General features: G+C 36.8%; 1 protein-coding gene across 3 annotated transcripts in view; it reads right to left on the reverse strand.

Annotated features, from left to right (window-relative positions):
- Window positions 1-22580, reverse strand: part of cdk16 (cyclin dependent kinase 16) — a 34497-nt gene that overhangs the window by 9937 nt on the left and 1980 nt on the right. For 2 of the 3 annotated variants that reach the window (XM_067394422.1, XM_067394423.1), the window contains exons 2-14: window positions 15308-15488; window positions 11642-11806; window positions 8125-8258; window positions 7643-7768; window positions 5592-5648; window positions 4795-4909; window positions 4134-4228; window positions 3337-3399; window positions 3099-3222; window positions 2612-2732; window positions 1105-1202; window positions 863-968; window positions 709-751 (exon numbers count right to left, since the gene is read on the reverse strand). In XM_067394422.1, the coding sequence (XP_067250523.1) occupies window positions 709-751; window positions 863-968; window positions 1105-1202; window positions 2612-2732; window positions 3099-3222; window positions 3337-3399; window positions 4134-4228; window positions 4795-4909; window positions 5592-5648; window positions 7643-7768; window positions 8125-8258; window positions 11642-11806; window positions 15308-15428 (1368 nt within the window). In that variant the 5' untranslated portion in view covers window positions 15429-15488. The remainder of the gene's footprint in view (window positions 1-708; window positions 752-862; window positions 969-1104; window positions 1203-2611; window positions 2733-3098; window positions 3223-3336; window positions 3400-4133; window positions 4229-4794; window positions 4910-5591; window positions 5649-7642; window positions 7769-8124; window positions 8259-11641; window positions 11807-15307; window positions 15489-22580) is intronic. The other variant, XM_067394424.1, reaches the window with a different exon arrangement.

The raw sequence follows: 22580 nt of genomic DNA on the forward strand, positions 1-22580 counted from the left end.
TAGATGAGGAAGAAGCCTCTTATCTAGCAAAATGATCAGTCATTTTCCCAAAAAATTAAAATTATATACTTTTTAACCACAAATGCTCATCTTGCACTGCACTATGATGCGCCACACATTTCGTAATCACGTTGGAAACGTCATGCGTGACGTGGGCAGAGGTACCGTGGTAAGAAAAAAAAAAAAAAAAAAAAAAAAGGGATTTTCTCCTCCAACTTCAAAAATCATCCGACATCGTTGTTTTACCTTTTTTGGTAAAGGCCATTTGACTTAGACTTTGCGCGTTTGCTTTGTAAACACTTGCTTGGTACTTCCGCCTATGTCACGCATGACCTTTCCAATGTGATTACGTAATGCGTGACGCATCGCAGCGCAAGATGAGCATTTGTGGTTAAAAAGTATAAAAAAATTTTTTTATACAAGATAAGACCCTTATTCATCGTCTGGGATAATGTAGAGCCCTTTGAAACTGCACTGAAACTGCACTGAAATTGCAATTTGGACCTTCAACCCATTGAACCCCAGTGAAGTCCACTATATGAAGAAAAATCCTGGAATGTTTTCCTCAAAAACCTTAATTTCTTTTCGACTGAAGAAAGAAAGACGTAAACATCTCAAATGACATGGGGGTGAGTAAATTATCAGGAAATTTTAATTCTGAAGTGAACTAATCCTTCAACATTTCTATTTTAATAACACACAAATCACCTGCAGCAGTTTCGACAGAAGTTCAACCCCATCATTGTCCAATCTGCAAGAGAGAAATGGCAACTTCAATAAATGACCTCCGACAGCGTGTCATTTGTTTTTACAACAGGAGCGGTGATTGTTTCAGGCATCAGGCCCAGAGGACAGCTGTTACCGTGGAGTGTGGTTGTGGAGACAGTCGGGGCGGTATCGGGGGTAGTTATAGGAGATGAATTCCTCGTTAGAGGTTATTCCGGGCCAGGTCTCCTCTGTGGGCGTACCTATGAAAAGACACAGGAGGGTTTATAAATATCACAGTGACACATACAGAGACTAACTGTCAGATCTAGAGCCAGAAAGAGCAAAGTAAGAGAGGAGGAGAGAGTGGGAGAGAGAGAGAGAGAGAGAGAGCAGTACCAAGCAGTTTGAAGATAAAGTGCAGCTCTTCCTCCACCGTTGATCCCGGGAACAACGGTCGACCTGTAGACATCTCGTAGAAGATACAGCCAACACCCCTGCAACGAGAGACATTAAAACTTAATTCATGTTCACCCCCACAAAAGCTATGGCATAAGAGTGCGTGCTGATTATACCGCAGTAAAACCAAGAGCCTCATTTAGTGTTTCCTGCACTGCTATTTCAATCTACAGCACCACAGTAAAAGAAATAAGTTTAACCAAAGTGTACACTTGCAAGCTGAACTGAATTAAAGGGATAGTTCACCCAAAAATTCAAAAGTATCCCATGATTTACTCACCCTCAAGCCATCTTAGGTGTATATGACTATATTTTTTCAGATGAACACAATCAGAGATATATTTAAAAATATCCTGGCTCTTCCAAGCTTTATAATGGTAGTGAATGGGAGGCCAGATTTTTAAGCCCCAAAAAATTCATCCATCCATTATAAAAAATAATCCACACGGCTCCAGGGGGTTAATAAAGGCCTTCTGAAGCGAAGCGATGCGTTTTTGTAAGAAAAATATCCATATATCCAGCAGACCTCCATACGTATATCGCACAAGTCGATTTGCGCCAAATGAATAACTTCTGACGCAATGTATGACGCATGATGTAGGAGTAGCGTAAGCTTAGACACCTCTCGTGGACACACAAATAGGGCTTTGCAACAAACTGAATCTCCTCTTTTCTTATATCGATATTCTCCAACATTTTGCTTTAAAAATTCTCGTTTCAGATATCCAATTCGTGACTGATGTTTTGTTTTGCTCTATCCTCTGTGCTTCCATGTTTGTCATTATGTCATGTGTCGGGTCAGAGGTTGCTCTTCTACCGCAAATCGATGCGTACGGCCATCTGCCGGAAGCTAGTTATTACAGTTAATGTTTTAAATATGGATATTTTTCTTACAAAAACCCATCGCTTCACTTCAGAAGGGCTTTATTAACCCCTGGAGTCATTTGGATTACTTTTATGATGAATGAATGCATTTTTTTGGCTTCAAAATGTGGCCCCATTCACAAACATTATAAAGCTTGGAAGAGTCAGGATATTTTTAAATATATAAGAAGATAGTCATATACATCTAAGATGGCTTGAAGGTGAGTAAATCATGGGGTAAATTTTTTTTATTTTGGGGTGAACTATCCCATTAATGAGGTAGAAGCGTCAGGTACTGAGAAATAAAAACAACAAAAAACATTTTTAATCCAACTCAAACTCGAAAAACAACTATATTATATTAATTTAAGCTGAAGTATAAAAATTACTAAAACAAAAACTGAAATAAAACCTTATTGAAGCGATATATAAACATAAAATAAATAAAAATGACAAAAGCACATTATAAAAATACTAAAACAAAATATTATATAAATAGTATATAAATAATACCAAAAATAACAATGATTACACAAATAAACTTTATACACTAAGTAATATAAATCATCAGGTGGATGCTCACCACATGTCAATCTGAGTGGAATAATCTGTGCTGCCCAACAGGATGTCAGGGGGGCGGTACCAGAGCGTCACCACCTCATTGGAGTAGGTCTTAGTGGGAATCGACTTTGCTCGTGCCAGACCTGAAGAAAAATTTACCAAATTTAAAAGAGCTTTGGCCAGTTTCAGCAAGCTTTGTAGAGCTTTACAAGACATTACACATCAACTCCACTTAAGACCTATCAGATGTTTAGTACACTAGATGCTTTTAGCCAATTTTATATTTTACAATACTACAATTATACAATTTTATATTTTACAATTATATTTTACAATGATTAGAGACAACGTAACTAGAGCAACCAGAGGTAAAGTGTTTAGAGTTGGTAAGTGGGCAGCTGGTGCTTATTAACCACTAGGCTACAACCACACCACCCACAGAGCACAAACCATGAGAAAACAGTGAGACCAAGAATGAGTTAGTTAAATCAGGTTTGTATGTTACAGACCAAAGTCAGCCAGCTTTAGCTCCCCACGGTCATTGATCAGGAGATTTTGAGGCTTGAGGTCTCGATGAAGGACTTTACGTCTGTGACAGTAGTTCAGACCTCGCAACAGCTGAAACAGGAAGAGCTGAGAGGGGAAAAACACACAGTTGAATAATTAAGTACACCATCTCTGATTGCCAAGTGCAGCACAACGATTATGAGAAACAGAAATAAAAGACATTTGTCAAAGAAGTCTTACCTTGACATTGTGCATATGAATGCAGTTTCCACAGTCATCTAGGTACTGTTTCAGGTCTTTATCCTGGGAGATAAAGGAAGTTATAAAAGAGTAGATGAATAAACAAATAAGAGCGTGATCAAATAATGTAAAACTAGCCAAATTATGACAGAAAAAAATGGATGCGTTAAATGCGATAAATATTTTTAATGCTTTAAACAAAAAAAAAATGGACAGCACTAATTTATTTATTTCAATAATTTTACATTTTTGCATGGATACGGTTCATGGTCATGGTTAAATGACGATTTTTATCATTTATAAGCGTTTAAGCATTTTATTCTGATTTTATAATTTATATATTTTGTAATTTTTATTATTTAATTAATTATTATTATTAATATTTTATTTTAATATTATTCATATTTTATTTTATTATTTTGTTAATTAATAATTATTATTTAATTAATTAATAATTATTATTTAATTTATTATTTAATTATTAGCTCATTCATTTAGTCCTGATGTTGTTGTCAATTTATGATCCTTGTTTTTGCACCAGATAAAACTGCTCTATCACTTAATTTTAAGCTGAAAGTTATTTAAAAGAAAAGATATGCCATCCATAAATAATTTCATTAACCACGTTGTTTGCACAAGAGAAACTTGAATGTAGTTTAACTACTTTTAATTGAGTAGCATGCAGCTTGGTGAGCTACAGTTTCCAAATATCTTCTACACTGTTGTGTAGATAACTGCATGTGTGAGATCAGGAGTACTTTAAAAACTGTATAGAGTGCAGTGAAATAATTACTCACCAAGTACTCAAACACGAGCGTAAGTGACTTCTGAGTGTGGATGATGTCATGAAGAGTCACAATATTGGCGTGTTTCAGGTCCTTCAGCAGAGACACTACAGAGACACAGAAAAAGATTATTCCTCAAACACATGACCTCTGGTACTTCACACGCCTTTATGAATATTCACTGAAAAAGGACAAAACAACAAGCTACACAAAGATAGTCTGAAACAAACATTACTGCAAAAACAGCTGCAAAATATAATTTTTTTCAAACAAAATCAACCTTAAATGCACCTCTGCTACTGTACCTTTAAAACTTTAGTATGTAAATGATCTCTGTTATAGTTTGCTAGCCTCAAACAACCTGTTTTTGCAGTTTAGTTTTCATTAATGGTCTGGGTGTGCTGGAGAGGAAGCTTTGTGTGAATGTTACAGCACAAACTTTATTCAAAAGAGCACAAAAATCCTGCTTTTCCATATTATAACCCTTTTAACCAGCAGAACGACATGTAACAAAAGCCGTTGATAGTGAATTTAGGGACTCACAGGCTAATTTAGAACCTCTTACATATAAGAGTACAAATGTCTGTCACTACGCAAGCATGTGGGAAATTTGGGGCAGTAGTTTGCTGATCTAATTTTAGTGTCAATCCACTACAGCATGCTTGTAACTCACCTTCTCTAATGGCAGTGCATGGAGCTCCTTCCTCGTGCTCCAAACGGATCTCCTTAAGAGCCACCAGGTTATCCGTCAACTTACTGCGGCCCTTATATACTGTAGCGTAGGTGCCCTGAGAGAGAAAAAGAAGACATAACCCAGAGGATTGTGACTATGGTGACTATGCTTTAAAATGCTCTTTTGGAACAGAGCTGCTATGTACAACTGGCTGTGATGTAGAGTTATTATCATAAACTAAATTTAAAACTATTAAAAACATTTCTGAAATAAAACTGAAACAAGTAAGGCATAATCCATGACTAGCTGTGCATTAAGTGATTTTAAGGCAAAGATCCACCCTACACAAAGTGTTTAACACACAGCTAGCCATTGATTATCCCACTCATACCATAGTCAATTGCCAGCATTGACAACTTAAAGCTGATATGTAGAGTTTGCTGTGAAGCTGATAGTTTAATTACTTCAAAAACAGCAGTGTTATTCCCACGTTGCTGAGAAATATAATTTAGCAATTCAGTAGCAAAGCGAATTTATTAATAAAAGTTGTGGGGCAGCGTTGATAAGTCTTTGTGCTGAAAATTGTTGTGTATGCGCAGCGTGATCTAGATAGCTAACTAACCAACTAACCAACTAAAAACTAAACTAGCTAATATTGACAAAAATAAATTAAATCTAAATAGCAATATTTGAAAATAATAATAAACAAAAAAAACTAAAAAATATAAATATAAAAGCAAATTCATAATATTAATAAAACTATAATAAAAACTAAAATAACACGACTGTGAAGTTACCTCCCCTAGTTTATCCAGCTTCACGTATGTCTCCAACTTCCCAAATCCGATCTCAGACTGCAGACACACAAAGACAAAAAGTATGTCACAACATGGTCCTAAAAAGCAACACTTAACACAGGGATACAGGGCAGAAAATTTCAAAGGCATTCATGTGAACTCATTAGAATGCACCCAAATCACACTGCTCCCGTTTCAGACGGCTGTGCTGGTCGCAGAGGTTTATATAATGCACATGGAGAACATGAGCTTAAATATCCCTCCCCAAAATAAATTGGGAACAACTGAAGTGTAACAAATGAAGTGTTTAAACGCATCACAGATCAAGCGTGTGTCAACAGCACTGAATAAACATCACAATCTGGGTTTATATGTCATATCAAGGGCAGCTGAAGTCGTAGCATTTTATAATAATGTAGTCAAAACATGATTTTGACATTCTGTTAAGAATGTTCACATCATATTTCAACCCAATATGCAAAGAAAAACAACTTTATTTCGAAATAAAATGTATAAAATATTTTTATTTTGAAATAAAATGTATTTTCCTTTCAAATCATCAACGCAATGTGTAAAAAATAAAAATAAAATTATAGGCAATTTACAAAATCATCAATTTTCTGACATATAATGGTCTTTCACGTACTATATTTATTAATTTAAAATGTATTTGGAAGTATAGTCACTGTTTGGATTTTAATAGGCAAATACTTAAGAGTCTATGGATGGATCATTATTACAGTGATTAATGTTTCTAGCATCGGTTCTTAACCCTAAAAGAAGCCTTTAATTTCAACCTTATAATCAACCATGTATTAAGATGTATCATGGCCATATTCCAGGATGACAATGTCAAGATTCATCAGGCTCAAAAAGAATGAAGAATCATTTTCACACATGAATTGGCACTGACCTTAACCTCAGTGTAAGTTTTTGGGATATGCTGGAGTAGACTTTACAGAGGGCTCACCTCTTGCATTGTCAATACAAGATCTTGACCAAAAAATGATGCACCTCTTTATGGAAATAAATGTTGTGATGTTTTTTGATCAAGATCTTGTATTGACAATACAGAGTGCTCACCTCTTATAAAGTCTCCTCCAGCACATCCCAAAGACTTTAAATGAAATTAAGGTCTGGACTCAGAGGTGCCAATTCATGTGTGAAAATAATTGTTCATGCTCTCTGAACCATTCTTTCACAATTTTAACCCTGGTGAATCTTGGCTTTGTCATCCTGGAATATGACCATGATGTGTCTTCCTACATGGTTGTTTACGAAATGAAAAGCTACACACTCCATCTTTAAGGGATAAAAGAACCATTGCCAAACATATAAAACTAGAAACATTATAATCACCGTAATAATGATCCATTCATAGATTCTTAAGTATTTGCCTATTAAAATCCAAACAGCAACTTTTTTTGCTGGGCAGTGTGTGTGTGTGCGTGCGTGTATATATGCGAATGCATAAATGTAAAAAAAATAAATAAATAAATCCCATAATAATCCTAAAACTAGGCTTAATTTTCTTCAATAAAAAAAAAATAGAGCTGCTGCATTCCTCCTTTTGATTTTTGGTGCATTACTTTATGTGGTCGACTCTTTTTCCTTTGACACTGTGACTAATATTTTGAGAATGTTTCAGCAGCGAGACATGCCATGAAAGTTTGTCTTGTCTGTGCGTTCGCAATGATTTCAAAGCAATGATAATGTGACCCTGAACAAACAAGACCAGTCAAGGAGAAGAGAAAAGACACTTGAGAATGTGAGATCAAGCAAAAGAACTGGTGTCAAAAGAAAACAACAGTAGTAAGACATGAGGCTAAAAGTGGAACCCCAAAAAACTTATAATTTAATAAAATATGATATCATATTAAGTGATGTTACAAAATTTATTAGACTAGTATATGATATGGGCCACAGTGAAAAGTGAACAAATTGGATTTGAGCAGAAAATTGATACTGGGAGAGAGAGAAAAAAAAGAAAATAGGTTTACAGAGAGAGAATAATGGGAAAAGAAGAAGGAAAACCAACAGAGAGGCATTACCAGCGATACTCTGCGTAATCTCCGGCTGAGCGGTTTGTCAAACAGGGGGCTGTTGAGGCTGAATTTCTCCAGGTAGCCATCAGGAAGCCTGATATCGGCAGGCAGAGACAGACGTTTATTTATGTCCTGAGAGGGAAGGAGGAGGGGAAAACCATTATTACTTAAGGCCTAAAGGTTCTGTTACACTCCATAACAGTAATAACCCATCTGGCCCGCAGGCTAGTCATCTAACTGATGGCTACCATGCTGTGGAGCATTTTCAGCACCCACAATGCACCATTAGTCACATGCAACTGATGTACCTTCAATAGCAACAAACAAGCTAATGGTTATTATGTGGTATACTGTTTAATTCAAGCAAACAAAACAAAAACAGAACTAAGCATTGGAAAATTTTTATTACCCAACATGTCATGCATTATTCACAGCGTCATGCTCTAAAAATAGTGGATAGAAAAACAAGGTCTGAAAGGTAAACATACCTCTGAGGAAATTTTGCGACCAGGATTGTTTCTCAGACGAACTCGGACGGGGCTGTGCACTTCATCTGAGGAAGTGGCCGAAGCCTGATCGCTCTCTCCATCCGAACCCATTTTCACATCCTCGTGGACGATTTCTGCATTTACAGACAACATTGGCATGCTATTCTGATGTCACTATTTCAATGATACTGGTACAATTGTTTGAATAAATCAAATGTAATGTTTCTAAATGTCTCTCCACTACTTCATTTTTCTCATTTAAAGCACGCAAGTAATGCTGATGTATCATTTGTGAGCCTGCAACTCTCCAAATGCATCTCACACATTTATCTGTCTGTTTCCCGCATCTGATGCATTTATAAGATCCAGGGATTCAAACCACACTACAGCTGAGGAACTACTTAGCTGCTCTGAAAGGAGATCCGTCTCATACCCACACAAAAGGAAAAAAATAGAAGTCATTATCTTCCACTCTCATTTATTCACTCGCTGTCCCATCCCCCCCATTAAACCATAACACAACCTCCCACCCCCTCAGCCTGTCTATATCAGTGTATAACAGCGCAGTGGTTCTCAACTGGTTTTGCTTCAGGATGCAGATTAATCATAAATAAATCAGAATAATTAGATGCACCAAATTAAACAAAAATGTCATAAAAAAAACAAAAAACAAACATTGAAATGCAAAATTACTAATAATTATTAACTGCAAAATTGGAAAATCTGTCATATTTCTTTTGAATTTTTGATAGTTTCACACTCTTGGCAGCCAATAGCTGATGTAGATTAGGTTTTATTTTCTTTTATCTTGTATCATTTTATTTATGCTTTGAAGATGAAAAAAATGCTGGGTTAAAAACAGCCGAAGTTGGGTTGAAAATTTACAAACTCAGCGATTGGGTTAAATGTTAGCCCAAAGTGCTGGGCAGTTTTATTTAACCCAATTATCGTTTAAAAATGACTATATTGCTGGCTTGAAATGAAACCAAAAATGGGTTGGAAATTAAAAATCAGACACAATTACTAGAGGCAACAATAATAATAAAAGGTGATAATTTATTAATAAGCAGTTTAATAAATGTTTATTGTTTAATTATTATTCATTAAACGTATTAATAAATGTTAATTTATTAAACGTATTAATAAATGTTAATTTCCAACAAACTTCTGGTTCATTTTAAGCAAGCAATGAAGTAATTTTTATACAATAATTGAGTTAAATAAAATTACCCAGCAGGATGGGCAAATATTTAACCCAACCGCTGGGTTAATACAACCCAATTGCTGGGTTTGTCTATTTTCAAACCAACAAGGGTTGTTTTTAACCTAGCATTTTTTAGAGTGTATGATTTATAATCCTATGATTTGTGTTTATTGTATTTACAACATTACCATTTATTTCTATTCCATTTTTCTTTATCAATATCTCATTGTGTTACTGTCATTGCTTATATTGCGTCACTTGCTTGTTTACACTTGTAAAGCACTTTAAAATTGCATTGGATTTGATTGAAAGTAGATTAATTTTTTGATTGATGTAAAGCAACTATCATTTTGGAATCTGTCTAATCTGGCTATCTTCTACCAAGTAACATTTATAAATATACAAAAATATTGTAGTGTCTGGCTGGATGCACAGACTTTAACAACAAAAGATATGGGAAATGTTTCTTTCTCTCTCTCTCTCAATAAGCATATTTACTTTGCTATCCTAATTATGCACAATTATACAGTTAGCTTAATTTTATCATTTGCATTCAGTACTGTTTTTCCCTGGGTAGCAACCCACCAATTAAGAACCACTGTAATAGTGTATGCGTCTACGCTGCATTACACGAGTGTCCAAGTTGTACAGTAGAGTTGGGAATCAAGAACTGGTTTCATATTTTGTAAGAAAACATGGCAACCAAATGATTTCATGACAATCAGTTTCATTAACCTTCTAAAAAGGTTTGCATACTTCCATCAATGTGGACAGAACTATATAAGCTATAACAGCTTCATAAGCATTATGTTGCACATCTTATTTTCATTCAATGCGCACGTGAATAAACATTTAAGCAAATGGTTCATTGCTTCTCGCAATTAAAACGTCTGTGTAAATGAACTTTTCCAGGATACATATGCCTTTTTGTAGACGTCAATTGAGATAATTTTAGCAAAATAGTAGGGCCATTCAAAAGAATTGCTTCAAAGTCAGAGATGGAAAGTCTTTAAAAAAAAAAAAAAAGTCTTTTTACACAAATTTTGTATGTATGCAAATTGTATAATATCCAAGGTACACATTTCTAGTAATTGTGCAGTTAATTCTCAAATTGTATTTTCAGGAAGTTTTGGAATATTTTTCCTCTCCCCAAATTTGTCACTACCGAAACACAATAATAAATAATTTAATAAGGCGGCTTTATATTGACCAATTAAGATTTTGTTTACATCTGCCTTGTAAATATTTTTTTTTTTTGCTACTTTAATAAAAAAGTTCTTACAATTTTAACAATATTTAAAGTGTAAGTGTGAGATTTGTTGTATTTTTACTTTACTTGATTTATTTGTAAAGGGACCATGTACAGTTTTTAACATAAATGTTTCCATTCCATGTACGGAGTCGTAGCTTTCACAGCAAAAGACGATCTTTACAATCTTTCTTTGTAAAAGGCATAAAGTTTATCATACTGATTTCAAAGTTAAGGATTCATTAAAATAAAATGAACCAAACACTATAATAACATCTTAGTTGATCATTCAATATACTTTATTTTTGACAAAACATCCCGTGTTTCGGTAGTGACTGCACATTTTCGGCAGTGACAGTAATGTTGTGGTAGCGATAACTCATACTAAAACACTACTAAAATACTAATGATTTTGCATAACTGTACTAAAATTGTGTTTATTTTTCCCAAATAAAAGATTACGCATTTCAGTAGTGACAATTTTTGAGCCTAGCTCAAAGATGCTAATCAGCACATGGTTACCCAGCACATTTCTGAACAGTTGTACACATGTTTGGTAGTGACGTTCCTTAAAGTTACACACAGATTTTCAGACTTTTGAACACATTTACCTCAAAATGATGGTACCTACCTACTCACCATGTAGCTATGAGAGAGCTATGAGACAGCCACCTCCCAACTGAAAGTACCCAATATATGATGATTTTATATATTTTATAAGCTTACTGATATTTTAAATATTATTGTGGGATTCAATAGATAATAGAAGGATCTTAGTAAACATCTTTGAATCTAGCAGATTTTGACTTTAAGAGAAAAAAAACAAACAGGCAAGTTGCTTTGTCATTACTGTTCTGCTGAAATTATCTCATTGTTTGATAACAGGCCTTTAAGGGAAGTGAATGCAAAATGAATGGTTTCTAAAAGAATCATTAACAGAAGCGATAAGGAACACTGAATCGGAAGCAAAAATTCCTGATGATTCCCATCCCTACTGTGCAATCTCACACACACATCACACCCTCGCCCTCTGTGTGCATGCGTGTACGTGCGTGTGAATGTACCGAGGCGCGTGGTGTGGTTGAGATAGGAGCTGAGACTGCGGCCCAGGCTGCGTGGTCTGCGCAGGGCGCTGCTGTAGGACTGCAGGAGGGAGTGCATGCTGAAGGAACCCCCCGAACCTCTCACTGAACCCCGCAGACCACCACTGCCGCCAACTGGCATGGCCTCTGGGAGGGAGGAGAGGGGAGGAGGACGACACACAGAGGAAATGAGGACGAAGGAGAAGGGGGGGAAGGGCAGAGAAGGAGCCGGGAAGGAGAATGTAAATGTGGCGGGACACATAATGGAATTGAGCATTATGGGTAGGGAAAAGAAAAAGGAGCAGAAGTGAATGGAAAAGGGGTGAATAAAGAAGATTAACGTATTTTGGAGATAAAAAGAAAAGAAGAAGTGGTTGGGAATGAGTGATATGGTTCAGACGGAATGGTAATGTTGGGTTGCAAGTGTTTGTGATTAATAGGGAAGGAGGAAGAAAAACAAGGTTGGAGGGGGAAAGGTTACAGGATGAGAAGGGAAAAAAAAGAGGAAATATCAAATTAAAAACAGAAAGAGTCAAATTTTAGAGCATGCATTCATTTTTCCAAAACTGTTAGGTTAAAAAAAGTTATTAAAGGATCAATTTACAAGGAACATCTTCAGTGTTAGTAAACGAGGTTCAAGGGCCACAATTATTAAGCAACGACACTGATAAATTCATTTTCTCACTGCCGGTAATTGTTTCTAACGAGGCTCTGCACTGTGGCGGCGACTAAAACGACACACAAGGGCATCGATTCATCAGCATATGAAAGCCAAATGCATTTCAAATTTGTGCAGGGTTTGGAGAAATGCCAAAACACACTACAAAAGAAAGAGATGGATTTGCAGAGTCAATATGATGATATGTGCGTATGGTGATTGCAATACATAGCATGTACATATATATTATCAGCTTGGGTGAGACGTTATGGAGATAGATGTCAAACTGAAGCTGTTTTGTTGAAACTGTCAAGATGAGCAGGATCTGTCAGTGCAGTTAGCTTGAGATGGGAAGCCATGCTGGAAGACACATGCTGATTGGTCAGAGGGGGTAACAGCAGGCAGTAGACAGTAGCTTAGCTCAACGCACACAGAGCCATAGCCAGCCCTGACAGATTGGCTTTAAAACTCATTTCGATGTTTTAATGCAATGCTTTAATGCTCTATCTGTATACCAGGACCACACTGGCAGGCAACACGTAGGGAGGCAGAGGTGAATGTATATGCATTTAATGACGAATGACTGAAAGACACTTCCTGTGTTTGATGAAAATATCCGGTTGAGTCTTAAAACCACATTGTGTTAGGCTTTCTAGTGGAATCTAGAGTGTATCAGGACTTTTAAAAAGCCAACATGAAATCAAACACAACCCTTATTTACTTTCTGTGTAAATGTCTTGTATAGTCATTAGTGCATCTACTCATATATACAAATTTGTTTTCATATTTCATTAATTTTTCTCAGTCTCTCTAATAAAACCTAATTCAATCACATCATGATGGATAAAATGTTCCTGCTGAATATTCCACTTTGTTTTCTGCTGCATGCTGTCAGCAAAGACAGACTATGTTTTGTCTTTTTCTTATTACAATTCAAATGCAAGCTCACAACTTAGATAAAATGTAATTTCTTTTGCCATGACGCTGTAGAATCAAGGGCGGCGCAGCCAGTGTTGGGGGTAATGCATTACAAGTAACTTGAGTTATGTAATCAGATTACTTTTTTTCAAGTAACTAGTAAAGTAATGCATTACTGTTTCAATTTACAACAAAATATCCAAGTTACTTTTTCAAATAAGTAACGCAAGTTACTTTAACACAATTAGTTATGTTTTTAGGGAGTAACGCAATATTGTAATACATTACTTTTAAAAGTAACTTTCCCAAACACTGGGCGCAGCACCTCCACTGAACAGTGGCACAGGAAACACCGCTGTAAAGTAAATGCACTGTATTAAAATTCATAGCTTCCCCATTTCAAATTTACAGCATAGCTGAAGTAAAAACCACAGATCTCTCATTAATTCATAAGAATAGAAAAGGAAATTAGCAATTCAACTAAAACTACATCTTTTACACTCAACATGCTGAGAATTACAGCACTTAAAGAGGTCTGTTGACAGAATAAATGCTCTTTTTGAAGTCTGGCCATTAGCAACAATTCTGGCAACTTTCTGGCTGCCATTATATAAAAACCCTGGAACAGATTGTACAGATGGCGCTGAATTTGAGCTGTTTTCATCCCCTCCGGTAAGAATGCTCTCTCTCACGCACACACAAACACATACACACTAACTCATACACACTGGTTATTATGAGTGTCTGAAATATTACATGCCGCAGAGTTTTCATGCACATCCCGATATTAGGAAAGAATGACTGGCACGACCTAGAGATGAAAGGTTATTATGTTGCAAATGTTTGGTTAGATATGCTTATCCACACTAACTTTGATTAGTGATCATTAAACAGATAAGTAGACCATGTTTGCACATTTTCTGCATCTATTGCATCTGTGGAATATGGCAGAATGGAGTTAAGACCCATTCACACCAAGAACGATAACTATATTGATAACAATAAAGATATAATTCTAAAAATCTAAATAGAAACAATAGCAGAGTCCACACCACAACTATAATGATAACCGTCACAGAGAAACAATATAACTGGAATCACTTTCAGAATTTTTTTTTTCCCAGCTGATGAACAATAAAAACATTGACAGCCAATCAGAATCCATCCTGCATTTAAAGTGGCAGAGGACAAATCTGCAGCACATGCTTAGAATAAACAATACTGTGCAACAATACTGTGCGTTTGCATGGACACTAATATACTTGTTGCAGTTATGTTTATAGTTATCATTCTTGGTGTGAATGGGCCTTTAAACATAGTAGAATGTGTTAAACGTTGTATTATAGTCTAAATATTTAATAAACAAAAAAAAAAGGCAAGTGAAGAATTTTAGTTCTTTGGAAAGCTGTGAGTTCTTTGAAAAGAACTCACACATTCATTTGAGTTCTTTGGAAAGCTGTGGAACTTTCTGTGGAATTCTCTAGATTCCATGCAGGTTTACTGACAAGCTAATAACGCAATAATTAAAATGAAACTGAAATCATGACATGGCTTAGTGTGATTATCAACTGCAAAGCCTGGGATTTAATAAAAAAAAAAAAAAAAAAATACAGGCACTGTATTTTTCAGAGTAAAGACTGACTTGTAAGACTTGTAATTTTACATTGATGTATAAATGTATAAATTGTATAAATTGATGAATGTATAAATTGATGAAATACTACAATACTAATATCAATTCTTTTTCTAGTAATTTCTATATTTTGTTTTGTAACAATATTAAGGTTAGTAGTAATAATATTATTATTATTTATTATTATTTAATTTTTTTTTATAGCCATATTGATATATAATCTCAAAATGTTGCAAACCTGGAATTTAGTTTAAATGACAATAGCGATTTTTACCAGAAAAATCACAAATTAAATTTTTTCACAAATCGTGCAGCCATAATGGGCACTTTTCTAGGCTTTATTGTTTAAATGTAACGCCATCCATTCAGCAAACCTTTGTATGTCAAGTTCTGCACTAGAGATCAAGTGCAGATTTCAAGAAAGTGAACGTTACTGTACCGGAATCGCTGTGCGCTCCTGTGTCCTGAGAGCTGATGGTCTCGCTCATGGTCTTGTCCCCGCTGTTACCCCCTCGCAGCGTCAGGGACAGCTGCCGTTTGATCTTCCTCATGCGGTCCATCAGTGGGGGTAAGGGGGGCCGAGATGAGGGGGGTGGAGGGGCTGCCACTGTTCAACCACCCTGTCGGAGACACACAAATGCACAGGCAGGACGTTACACGCCACTTCCTGATTCATTTGATATCTTCCATGATTACCAGACAGAGCAAAGTCATGCATTTTCAAGGACGCCGTTCTCTTAAGAACTGCTTTAACATATCCTGGGATAAACATTAGCTTAAAATTATGGGTTAACAATGGTAAGATAAATGTGGAGCAGAGAGGTGATTCAGAGGACAATGAAGCACTGAATATTATTTGAGCGGATGGCGCTCTATGGAGCGGACATCAAAGTGAGAGACAGTAACTGGAAGAGGTTCACGGCGAGAGATCGCACCTAAAATAAACAAATCACACAGTCAACTGTAATTGCACACATAAGTAATGATTAGCAACAGTGTTTTCACACTCTTCATTCTAAGCGTGACTGTTTTCATTTATAAATCAAGGGCTTCAAGGATTGCAGACATTGTGGATTCAAGTGTATTTAGGCCGGAAATGCAAGGAATCCAACTGGGAGACTCTCAAAGAGGTGCAAACAAACTAATAATTGCACAAACAGATCTATTAAAACACTAATAGAGTCTGAGCTGGGAGAAAGCACTAAACACATGTTAATGATCACAGAACAGACTTGAGCATGAACATTCATCTCAGTTCAGTGAAATTCAGAAAAAACAGCGAGAGACTAGGTATGTTCACAATAGCATATTACATTTTTTTTCGCAATACGCACAAAACACCCAGATGACCTACTAAAATGTGCAGTACACACAAGCACTAAGTGGGAGACCACAATGCAAAGTACTCAACTTGACCTTCCATTTGCAGTATGACAATAGTGATATCAACCACTAAGATCTCCTTCTTGACTCATTCTGTGTAATTAAAAAAACATTTCCGGATATGCTTTTGCAGTAATGTTAGCTACAAATAACACGTAGCACAAATACACACTGGTACTTTAGTAACGTCTGTATATGTTAGGCTTAAGGGTATTTTAAGATAGCAGGCTAATCAGTTAGGGCATCCCAAGCTATTACTGTAGTATGCCAACAGGCTAATAAGCTACCAGTGTACATTAGTTCTGTAGTATTTGAGTTTTGTCTGTCCCTAAATGTACAGCAATTATTACAACAGTATGCTGAATACAGTTTATTGAGGTAGTTTTCTATTCAACACATAGCCTTGAAGTGAAAGTAAACTTATCCTCAGTGCTTGTGGGGAACACAGGGGATTCTCTTTAGGAACAGCCAAAATACCAGAAGGTTTTGCCTTTCCTTTTCAGACAAATCACATGCTTTGGCACAAAGATGAGCAACAATCTCAACTGCAAATCCAAGCTTTGGGTCCTTGGACTTAATGTGACCCACTAACAAGTTGCCTGAGGACGGAATTCTACTCAGGATTTCAAACACTTGCTTCCTGTGCAGATAGATATCGTGGTCCACACTAAAAGAGATTTAACATGCTAAACACAGGCCACATGTTCTTTTCTTAAAGATTCAATGTAGGAGTTATCTGAACATCTGTGAGATGTGATAATGCTAACAAACCATTCAAAAGTAAAAGTACATTGAGTCTCAGGATGTGTTCACAAACTCTGGTGCGAATGCTCTGTTTATTTGAATAAGTGTGAACACTGCCATTTGAACACTGGTGCGCACCAAACAAGCGGACCGAGACCGCTGAAAACGTGGGTCTCTGTCTGCTTCCAAATGAACTCTGCTGTGGTTCAACTGAAATATGAATTTAACACCAAAAAAAAAAAAAAAAAACAGGATGTGATGTCACCCGATACAACCCTAAAATGGACAGAATCCTTAAGCATACCTGGTTCTTCTCTTCATAGGAGCTATGTTGCCCATTACATTTTGGTACAGGTGTTGGAAATGTAACCAGAATTGTCAAAAATATCGATATTTCGATATCGGTTCCAATACTCCTTTTCTGCAGTATCGATACAGCGATACCAGCTGCGCGTTTTCGCTCTCTCTTCTCTTCGCCGGCGAACTGACACGCACCCGCCTCCTCCGGGTCATGTCCACTGGCGCGGGACAGAGCAAGAATTTTCAATTCATTCCTACAGAGTGAGCGTGAAGCTCAACTTCCATAAGAATGAAATGAAAACGCTTTGCGCCAGTGGAAACGTACTTACAATCGTTTCAGTCTGTCCGGTTGAATAGTGCTTATATTCTGCATAATCTTAGTCATTCGCGCTCACATTATTTAATCACGCACACCAATGATCTCTAAAAGTGACGCTCTCATAAAGCCACTCAAACACATTGCGAGAACCAAACTGACTTCTTCAAGGCTTATTGCGATTAAAAGGACAAATACATACAAATTTGTCAAAATGCCTGTCTTGCTAAGTATTCAGGTAAATAGTCAATTTTGGAGAGTAAATAGTGAAGAGAAAACGCATGTATATTGGATCCGTGCATAAGGTCTTAAAGTGACAGCAGCCTAATAAACCTGCTGCTGTCTGTCTTTTGTTCTTTGATTAACATGACAAAGAAAAATCACTCGCTGCTCTTGACTGAAAAACTTTTGTAACTTTAATAAGCATTCATCTGTATTTCATTTTTACAATGAAAACTATTCACTGTTATTTTACATTTGATTACTTTCATTTCTGTATTATTTCTTACCTGAATCCTACAGTTATGCCAACCTGAAAAACTTAAAACCATGTTTATTTCATTTGTCTCTTTATTGTATTTATTTATTATTTTTGTGCCATCGTTTGCAATTTATTTGTTCTTATATCATTACTGACTGTTTATTTCTCTTTTTTTATGTAGTTTGTAAGTGTGTAAGCTATTACAACAAGATAACCCAAATTATCAAAAAATGAGGAGATAATAAATTATCTGTATGACGGTATGGCAGTTTTCCACGTGGTATCGAAAATGGTATAAAAAATTCCTGTATCTTGACAACACTACTAGCACCACACCTTCGTTTGTGTGTGACGGAGAAATTTCTGGTGCTGTTTTACACATTTATTCAGCTGGTAAAAATACGACATGTACGTACATCCAGTGAGCGCATCTATCCCAGCACACAGCATTGTTTTGGATGTTCGGCAAGTTCCACTGCAAAATATAAGTTATTAAAGCATTTTTATTTTTCTGTCTTCTTCAGGTTAGGGCTGGGCGATATATCGCATGCGATTGTCACGTGCATTTCGTCAGTAAAGCCGGTTCCCTGATTACGCTAAATCGCCATCACCTGCTTTCAAATGGAGAGGCATTCAATAGACATAGCCGTAGATCACTGACAAGCTACTCAATATCGCGTTCATTATCGCAGATGAATCGCCTTCGATAATGAACGCGATATTGAGTGGCTTGTCAGTGATCTACGGCTCTGTCTATTAAATGCCGCTCCATTTGAAAGCAGGTGATGGCGATTTAGCGGTAATCAGGGAACCGGCTTTACTGACGAAATGCGCGTGACAATCGCATGCGATATATCACCCAGCCCTACTTCAGGTTTGGTGTTAAAAATGACAGTGTGAATGCTAACCAAACCAGGGCTATATACGTCATTTTCTTTTTTGGTCCGGACCAAAAGAACCAAAAGAACTTACTGAACTGTGTGAACACACCCTTAATCAAAGAGGCATTTATGACTAGAAAATACAGCAGTATTTAAAGGTGATAAAAATATGTAAAATCCAAGTTGAGGGGTTTAAATGCACATTAAGCAGAATGCACAAGGTTTGGAATCATTCAAGTAATGACAAATTTTTTTTAACATAGTCACGTCATCTCAATCTAAAGCATGTGGCGGCACATAGTGAAAAGACCAAAGGCTTTTAAGCCACTCCAAGGCAAACCAGTGGAAGGTTAACACCAAAAATACTATGAATAGTTGAAATACTTGACATAGTGAGAGTGGTGTTTCCTTTCTTCCCCGAGGGGGAATCACAGAAACACACGCCTGAAATCCAAGATGGCAAAAAAATACGGATGTTCAGGAGAAATATAAAAAAGAAGGGCAAATAAACTGGGACAGAGCCAATGGCAATCAAGGCACCACAAGGCATTTGAAGCCTCTTTGATTTATCCAACCCATAAACTAGGATAAACCAACCAGCCTAAAATCTGATCTTCTGAATCAGACAATCAACAGGAAATACAAGGCGATCCACAAACCTTCGCTCTTGTTTATAGTAAAACAAAGTGCTCTGAAGAGGAACTCTGACTGATAAAGGACACTGTGTAATAATTATCATGTTTTGCATTGTAAAATAACAATCAGTCATATTCAACTGGAAAAGAAAACCATGGTCGTGTGCTATGTGGCTGAATGGCTGACAAAGCAGTGTGTTATATCAGCTGCTCTGATGCCAAGATAAATCTAGTCTCCAATCATTTCGGTAATCAAAGACAAACAAGACACAATTATATATACACGTAAGCTCAAGCTGTTTAGCCTCCACCCATTTTTTCACTCCACACTGGCTTCATTCATGACCTGGTGAGTGATTGCAGCCCCAGAGGAGAGCAGCAGTGGTCTACACTGGGTTAAGGGCCGTTTTCAGCTCTCAGCGACGTCTTAGTGCTGCTTATTCAGGGTTGATGACTCTTTAAGACTCTTTCTACTGCTTTTCATTACTGCCCGCAGCAGTCGACCATCAAAACAGCATGCAGGACAGCATTCTGTGGGTCTCTGTTAACTAACACAAGCCTAACCGAATCTCAACTGTCCTGCAAACAGACTGATAGGGTTTGGTTTCAGAGAGGCAATGTTTCTTTAACTGACCTGCATCAATACGGCACAGGCTGAGGCTCATTTATCCACTCCATAGGTCAATATATGCTCCATGGGTTTCGGACGACTGATAGTGACAGCGTGGTCTTCGCCCATGTGGAGGAGTTTACAAATCTGCTCAGCCAAGTGGCAAAAAGTGGTCTGTTTCCTGTAAAACATCTTAAAGGGGTCCTTGATAATGATTTCACTTTTTTAACTTTAGTGTGTAATGTTGCTGTTTGAGCATAAAAAAACGCTTTTTAAGGACTACAACAAACAGCTGGTTGGGAATACAATGAGCTTCTTCCCAGGTTGGAGACAACTCAAACCCCAAAATTCACATAAACCCGCCCCCAGGAACACCTAACAAAGGGGGTGAGTCCATGTTGGGCTGCTTTAGAGAAGAGGAAGAGTTGTTGTAGCAGAGTGTTGTTGTCATACAGTCATTTTACGCCGGACTGCTTCACAAATGAGGGTCAATTCAACACTGGATTTGCACAAAAGATTAACATGACGGCACATGCTAGTCAATGAGTTGAATCAACTACATAAATTTATCCACTAACCATTCAGAAACGTCCAGTTTCATTCTAAAAGTTGTAACTTCTTCCTGAGTCTCTCCATCAGTGTCGACTGAACACCGTTACTGACAATCCTCATTTTGCTGCGTGAGATTCTCCAGCTCTGTTGTTGAGCAACCGAAACACGAGCTGTTAAAGCTCCGCCCTCTTCTGGAAATCGTGGCCAGGAGCAGCAGCTCATTTGCATTTAAAGGGACACACACAAAAACAGTGTGTTTTTGCTCACACCCAAATAGGGGCAAATTTGACAAGCTATAATAAATGATCTGTAGGGTATTTTGAGCTGAAACTTCACAGACACATTCTGGGGACACCAGAGACTTATATTACATCTTGTAAAAGGGGCATTAATAAGTCCCCTTAAACTTCAGAATTGATGAAATGCAAGAGAGTTAAACAAAGCACCGGTCCATGCTGGCCAAAGGCCCCCAACATCCCTCTCCAGTCCAACTAGACTGACATGCATCCAAACACAAGGTGACATGCCGACAGGGGTGACCTTCATAGAGACTGATTCTGGAACACCAGGTCCAGACAGCACTACATCAACCAGCCTCTGAGCACAAATGTGTTTGTGTTTCTGTAATTTCTCAGTGGTGGAAGAAAAGCGGTAGAAGGTGTTTGTACAGTGCAGCACTTCATCAATATTATTATGCTGGTGACACATGCCAGGATTGGAAAAATCAGCCAGCTCATGTAGGTTACTTTCTATTCATTGAGGAATTATGGGCTCTCACATTCTCAAATACAGCAATAATGAAGTACTCTTGCAACAGTCAAAAGAAAATCAGGCATTTGCCAATTATGCCCGAAGCTATGGAACACACTACCAATAGATATTATGGAAGCCAGCTTGCTAAATATTTTTTAAAAAAGAAGGCTAAAAAGGGATCTTCTTATTTTAGCTTTTAATTATTTATGGTATTTTTACTTGTACTTGTTGCATATTGTAATGCAGCTCAAAGTGATTTAGGCCTACAATAATAAAAAAATACATTCCTTGTATGAAAGATACTCACAAATAATACTTATTATTATTACTCACTTACTCAGAGGAATAGTTTGTTGTCAACAACGTGCCACGTACAATTCCAAAGTCAGGGACGACACCAGAAATATTGTAGCAAAATTGTATGGTAAATGGTATGAAGGTATTTTGGGAATATATCTTTAAGAGAAACAGCCTACATTACCAAAAACAAGATCATGTAGCCAAAATAAGCCACTGCTTGACCAATCCGCGGATACTGAGACCTAGAGAGCAAGTCAAAATAATGCTGATTACATAACGACAGAAAATACACAGAAGTGCTAAAAAGAAACAAGCACTTGTTCTACTAAATATTCACTTTAAATTCACTGAAACAATATAGGCCTACTGTGAAAAAGCTGTTGGTAAATTTATTGCACTAAAACGAAGATGAAGTACCACTTCTGTTTATCATGAACAAATTTTAGTCAATATATCCTTTTATCACAAAAAATACCCTTAAATATGACTACAGACAATTCTGCTAGCAATAGACGTTGGAATTATTCTAGTCTTGCTTCTAAGTCAATTACCCTCAACACGGAAGTCAAAGGTCAAGTGCTTTCCCTAATTCTTTTAAAGGATTAGTCCACTTTTAAATAAAATTTTCCTGATAACTTACTCACACCCATGTCATCCAAGATGATCATGTCTTTCTTTCTTCAGTAGAAAAGAAATTAAGGTTTTTGATGAAAACATTCCAGGATTTTTCTCCTTATAGTGGACTTCAATGGTCTCC

The sequence above is a fragment of the Chanodichthys erythropterus genome, chromosome 9 (assembly GCF_024489055.1).
Source record: "Chanodichthys erythropterus isolate Z2021 chromosome 9, ASM2448905v1, whole genome shotgun sequence".
Lineage (NCBI taxonomy): Eukaryota > Metazoa > Chordata > Actinopteri > Cypriniformes > Xenocyprididae > Chanodichthys > Chanodichthys erythropterus.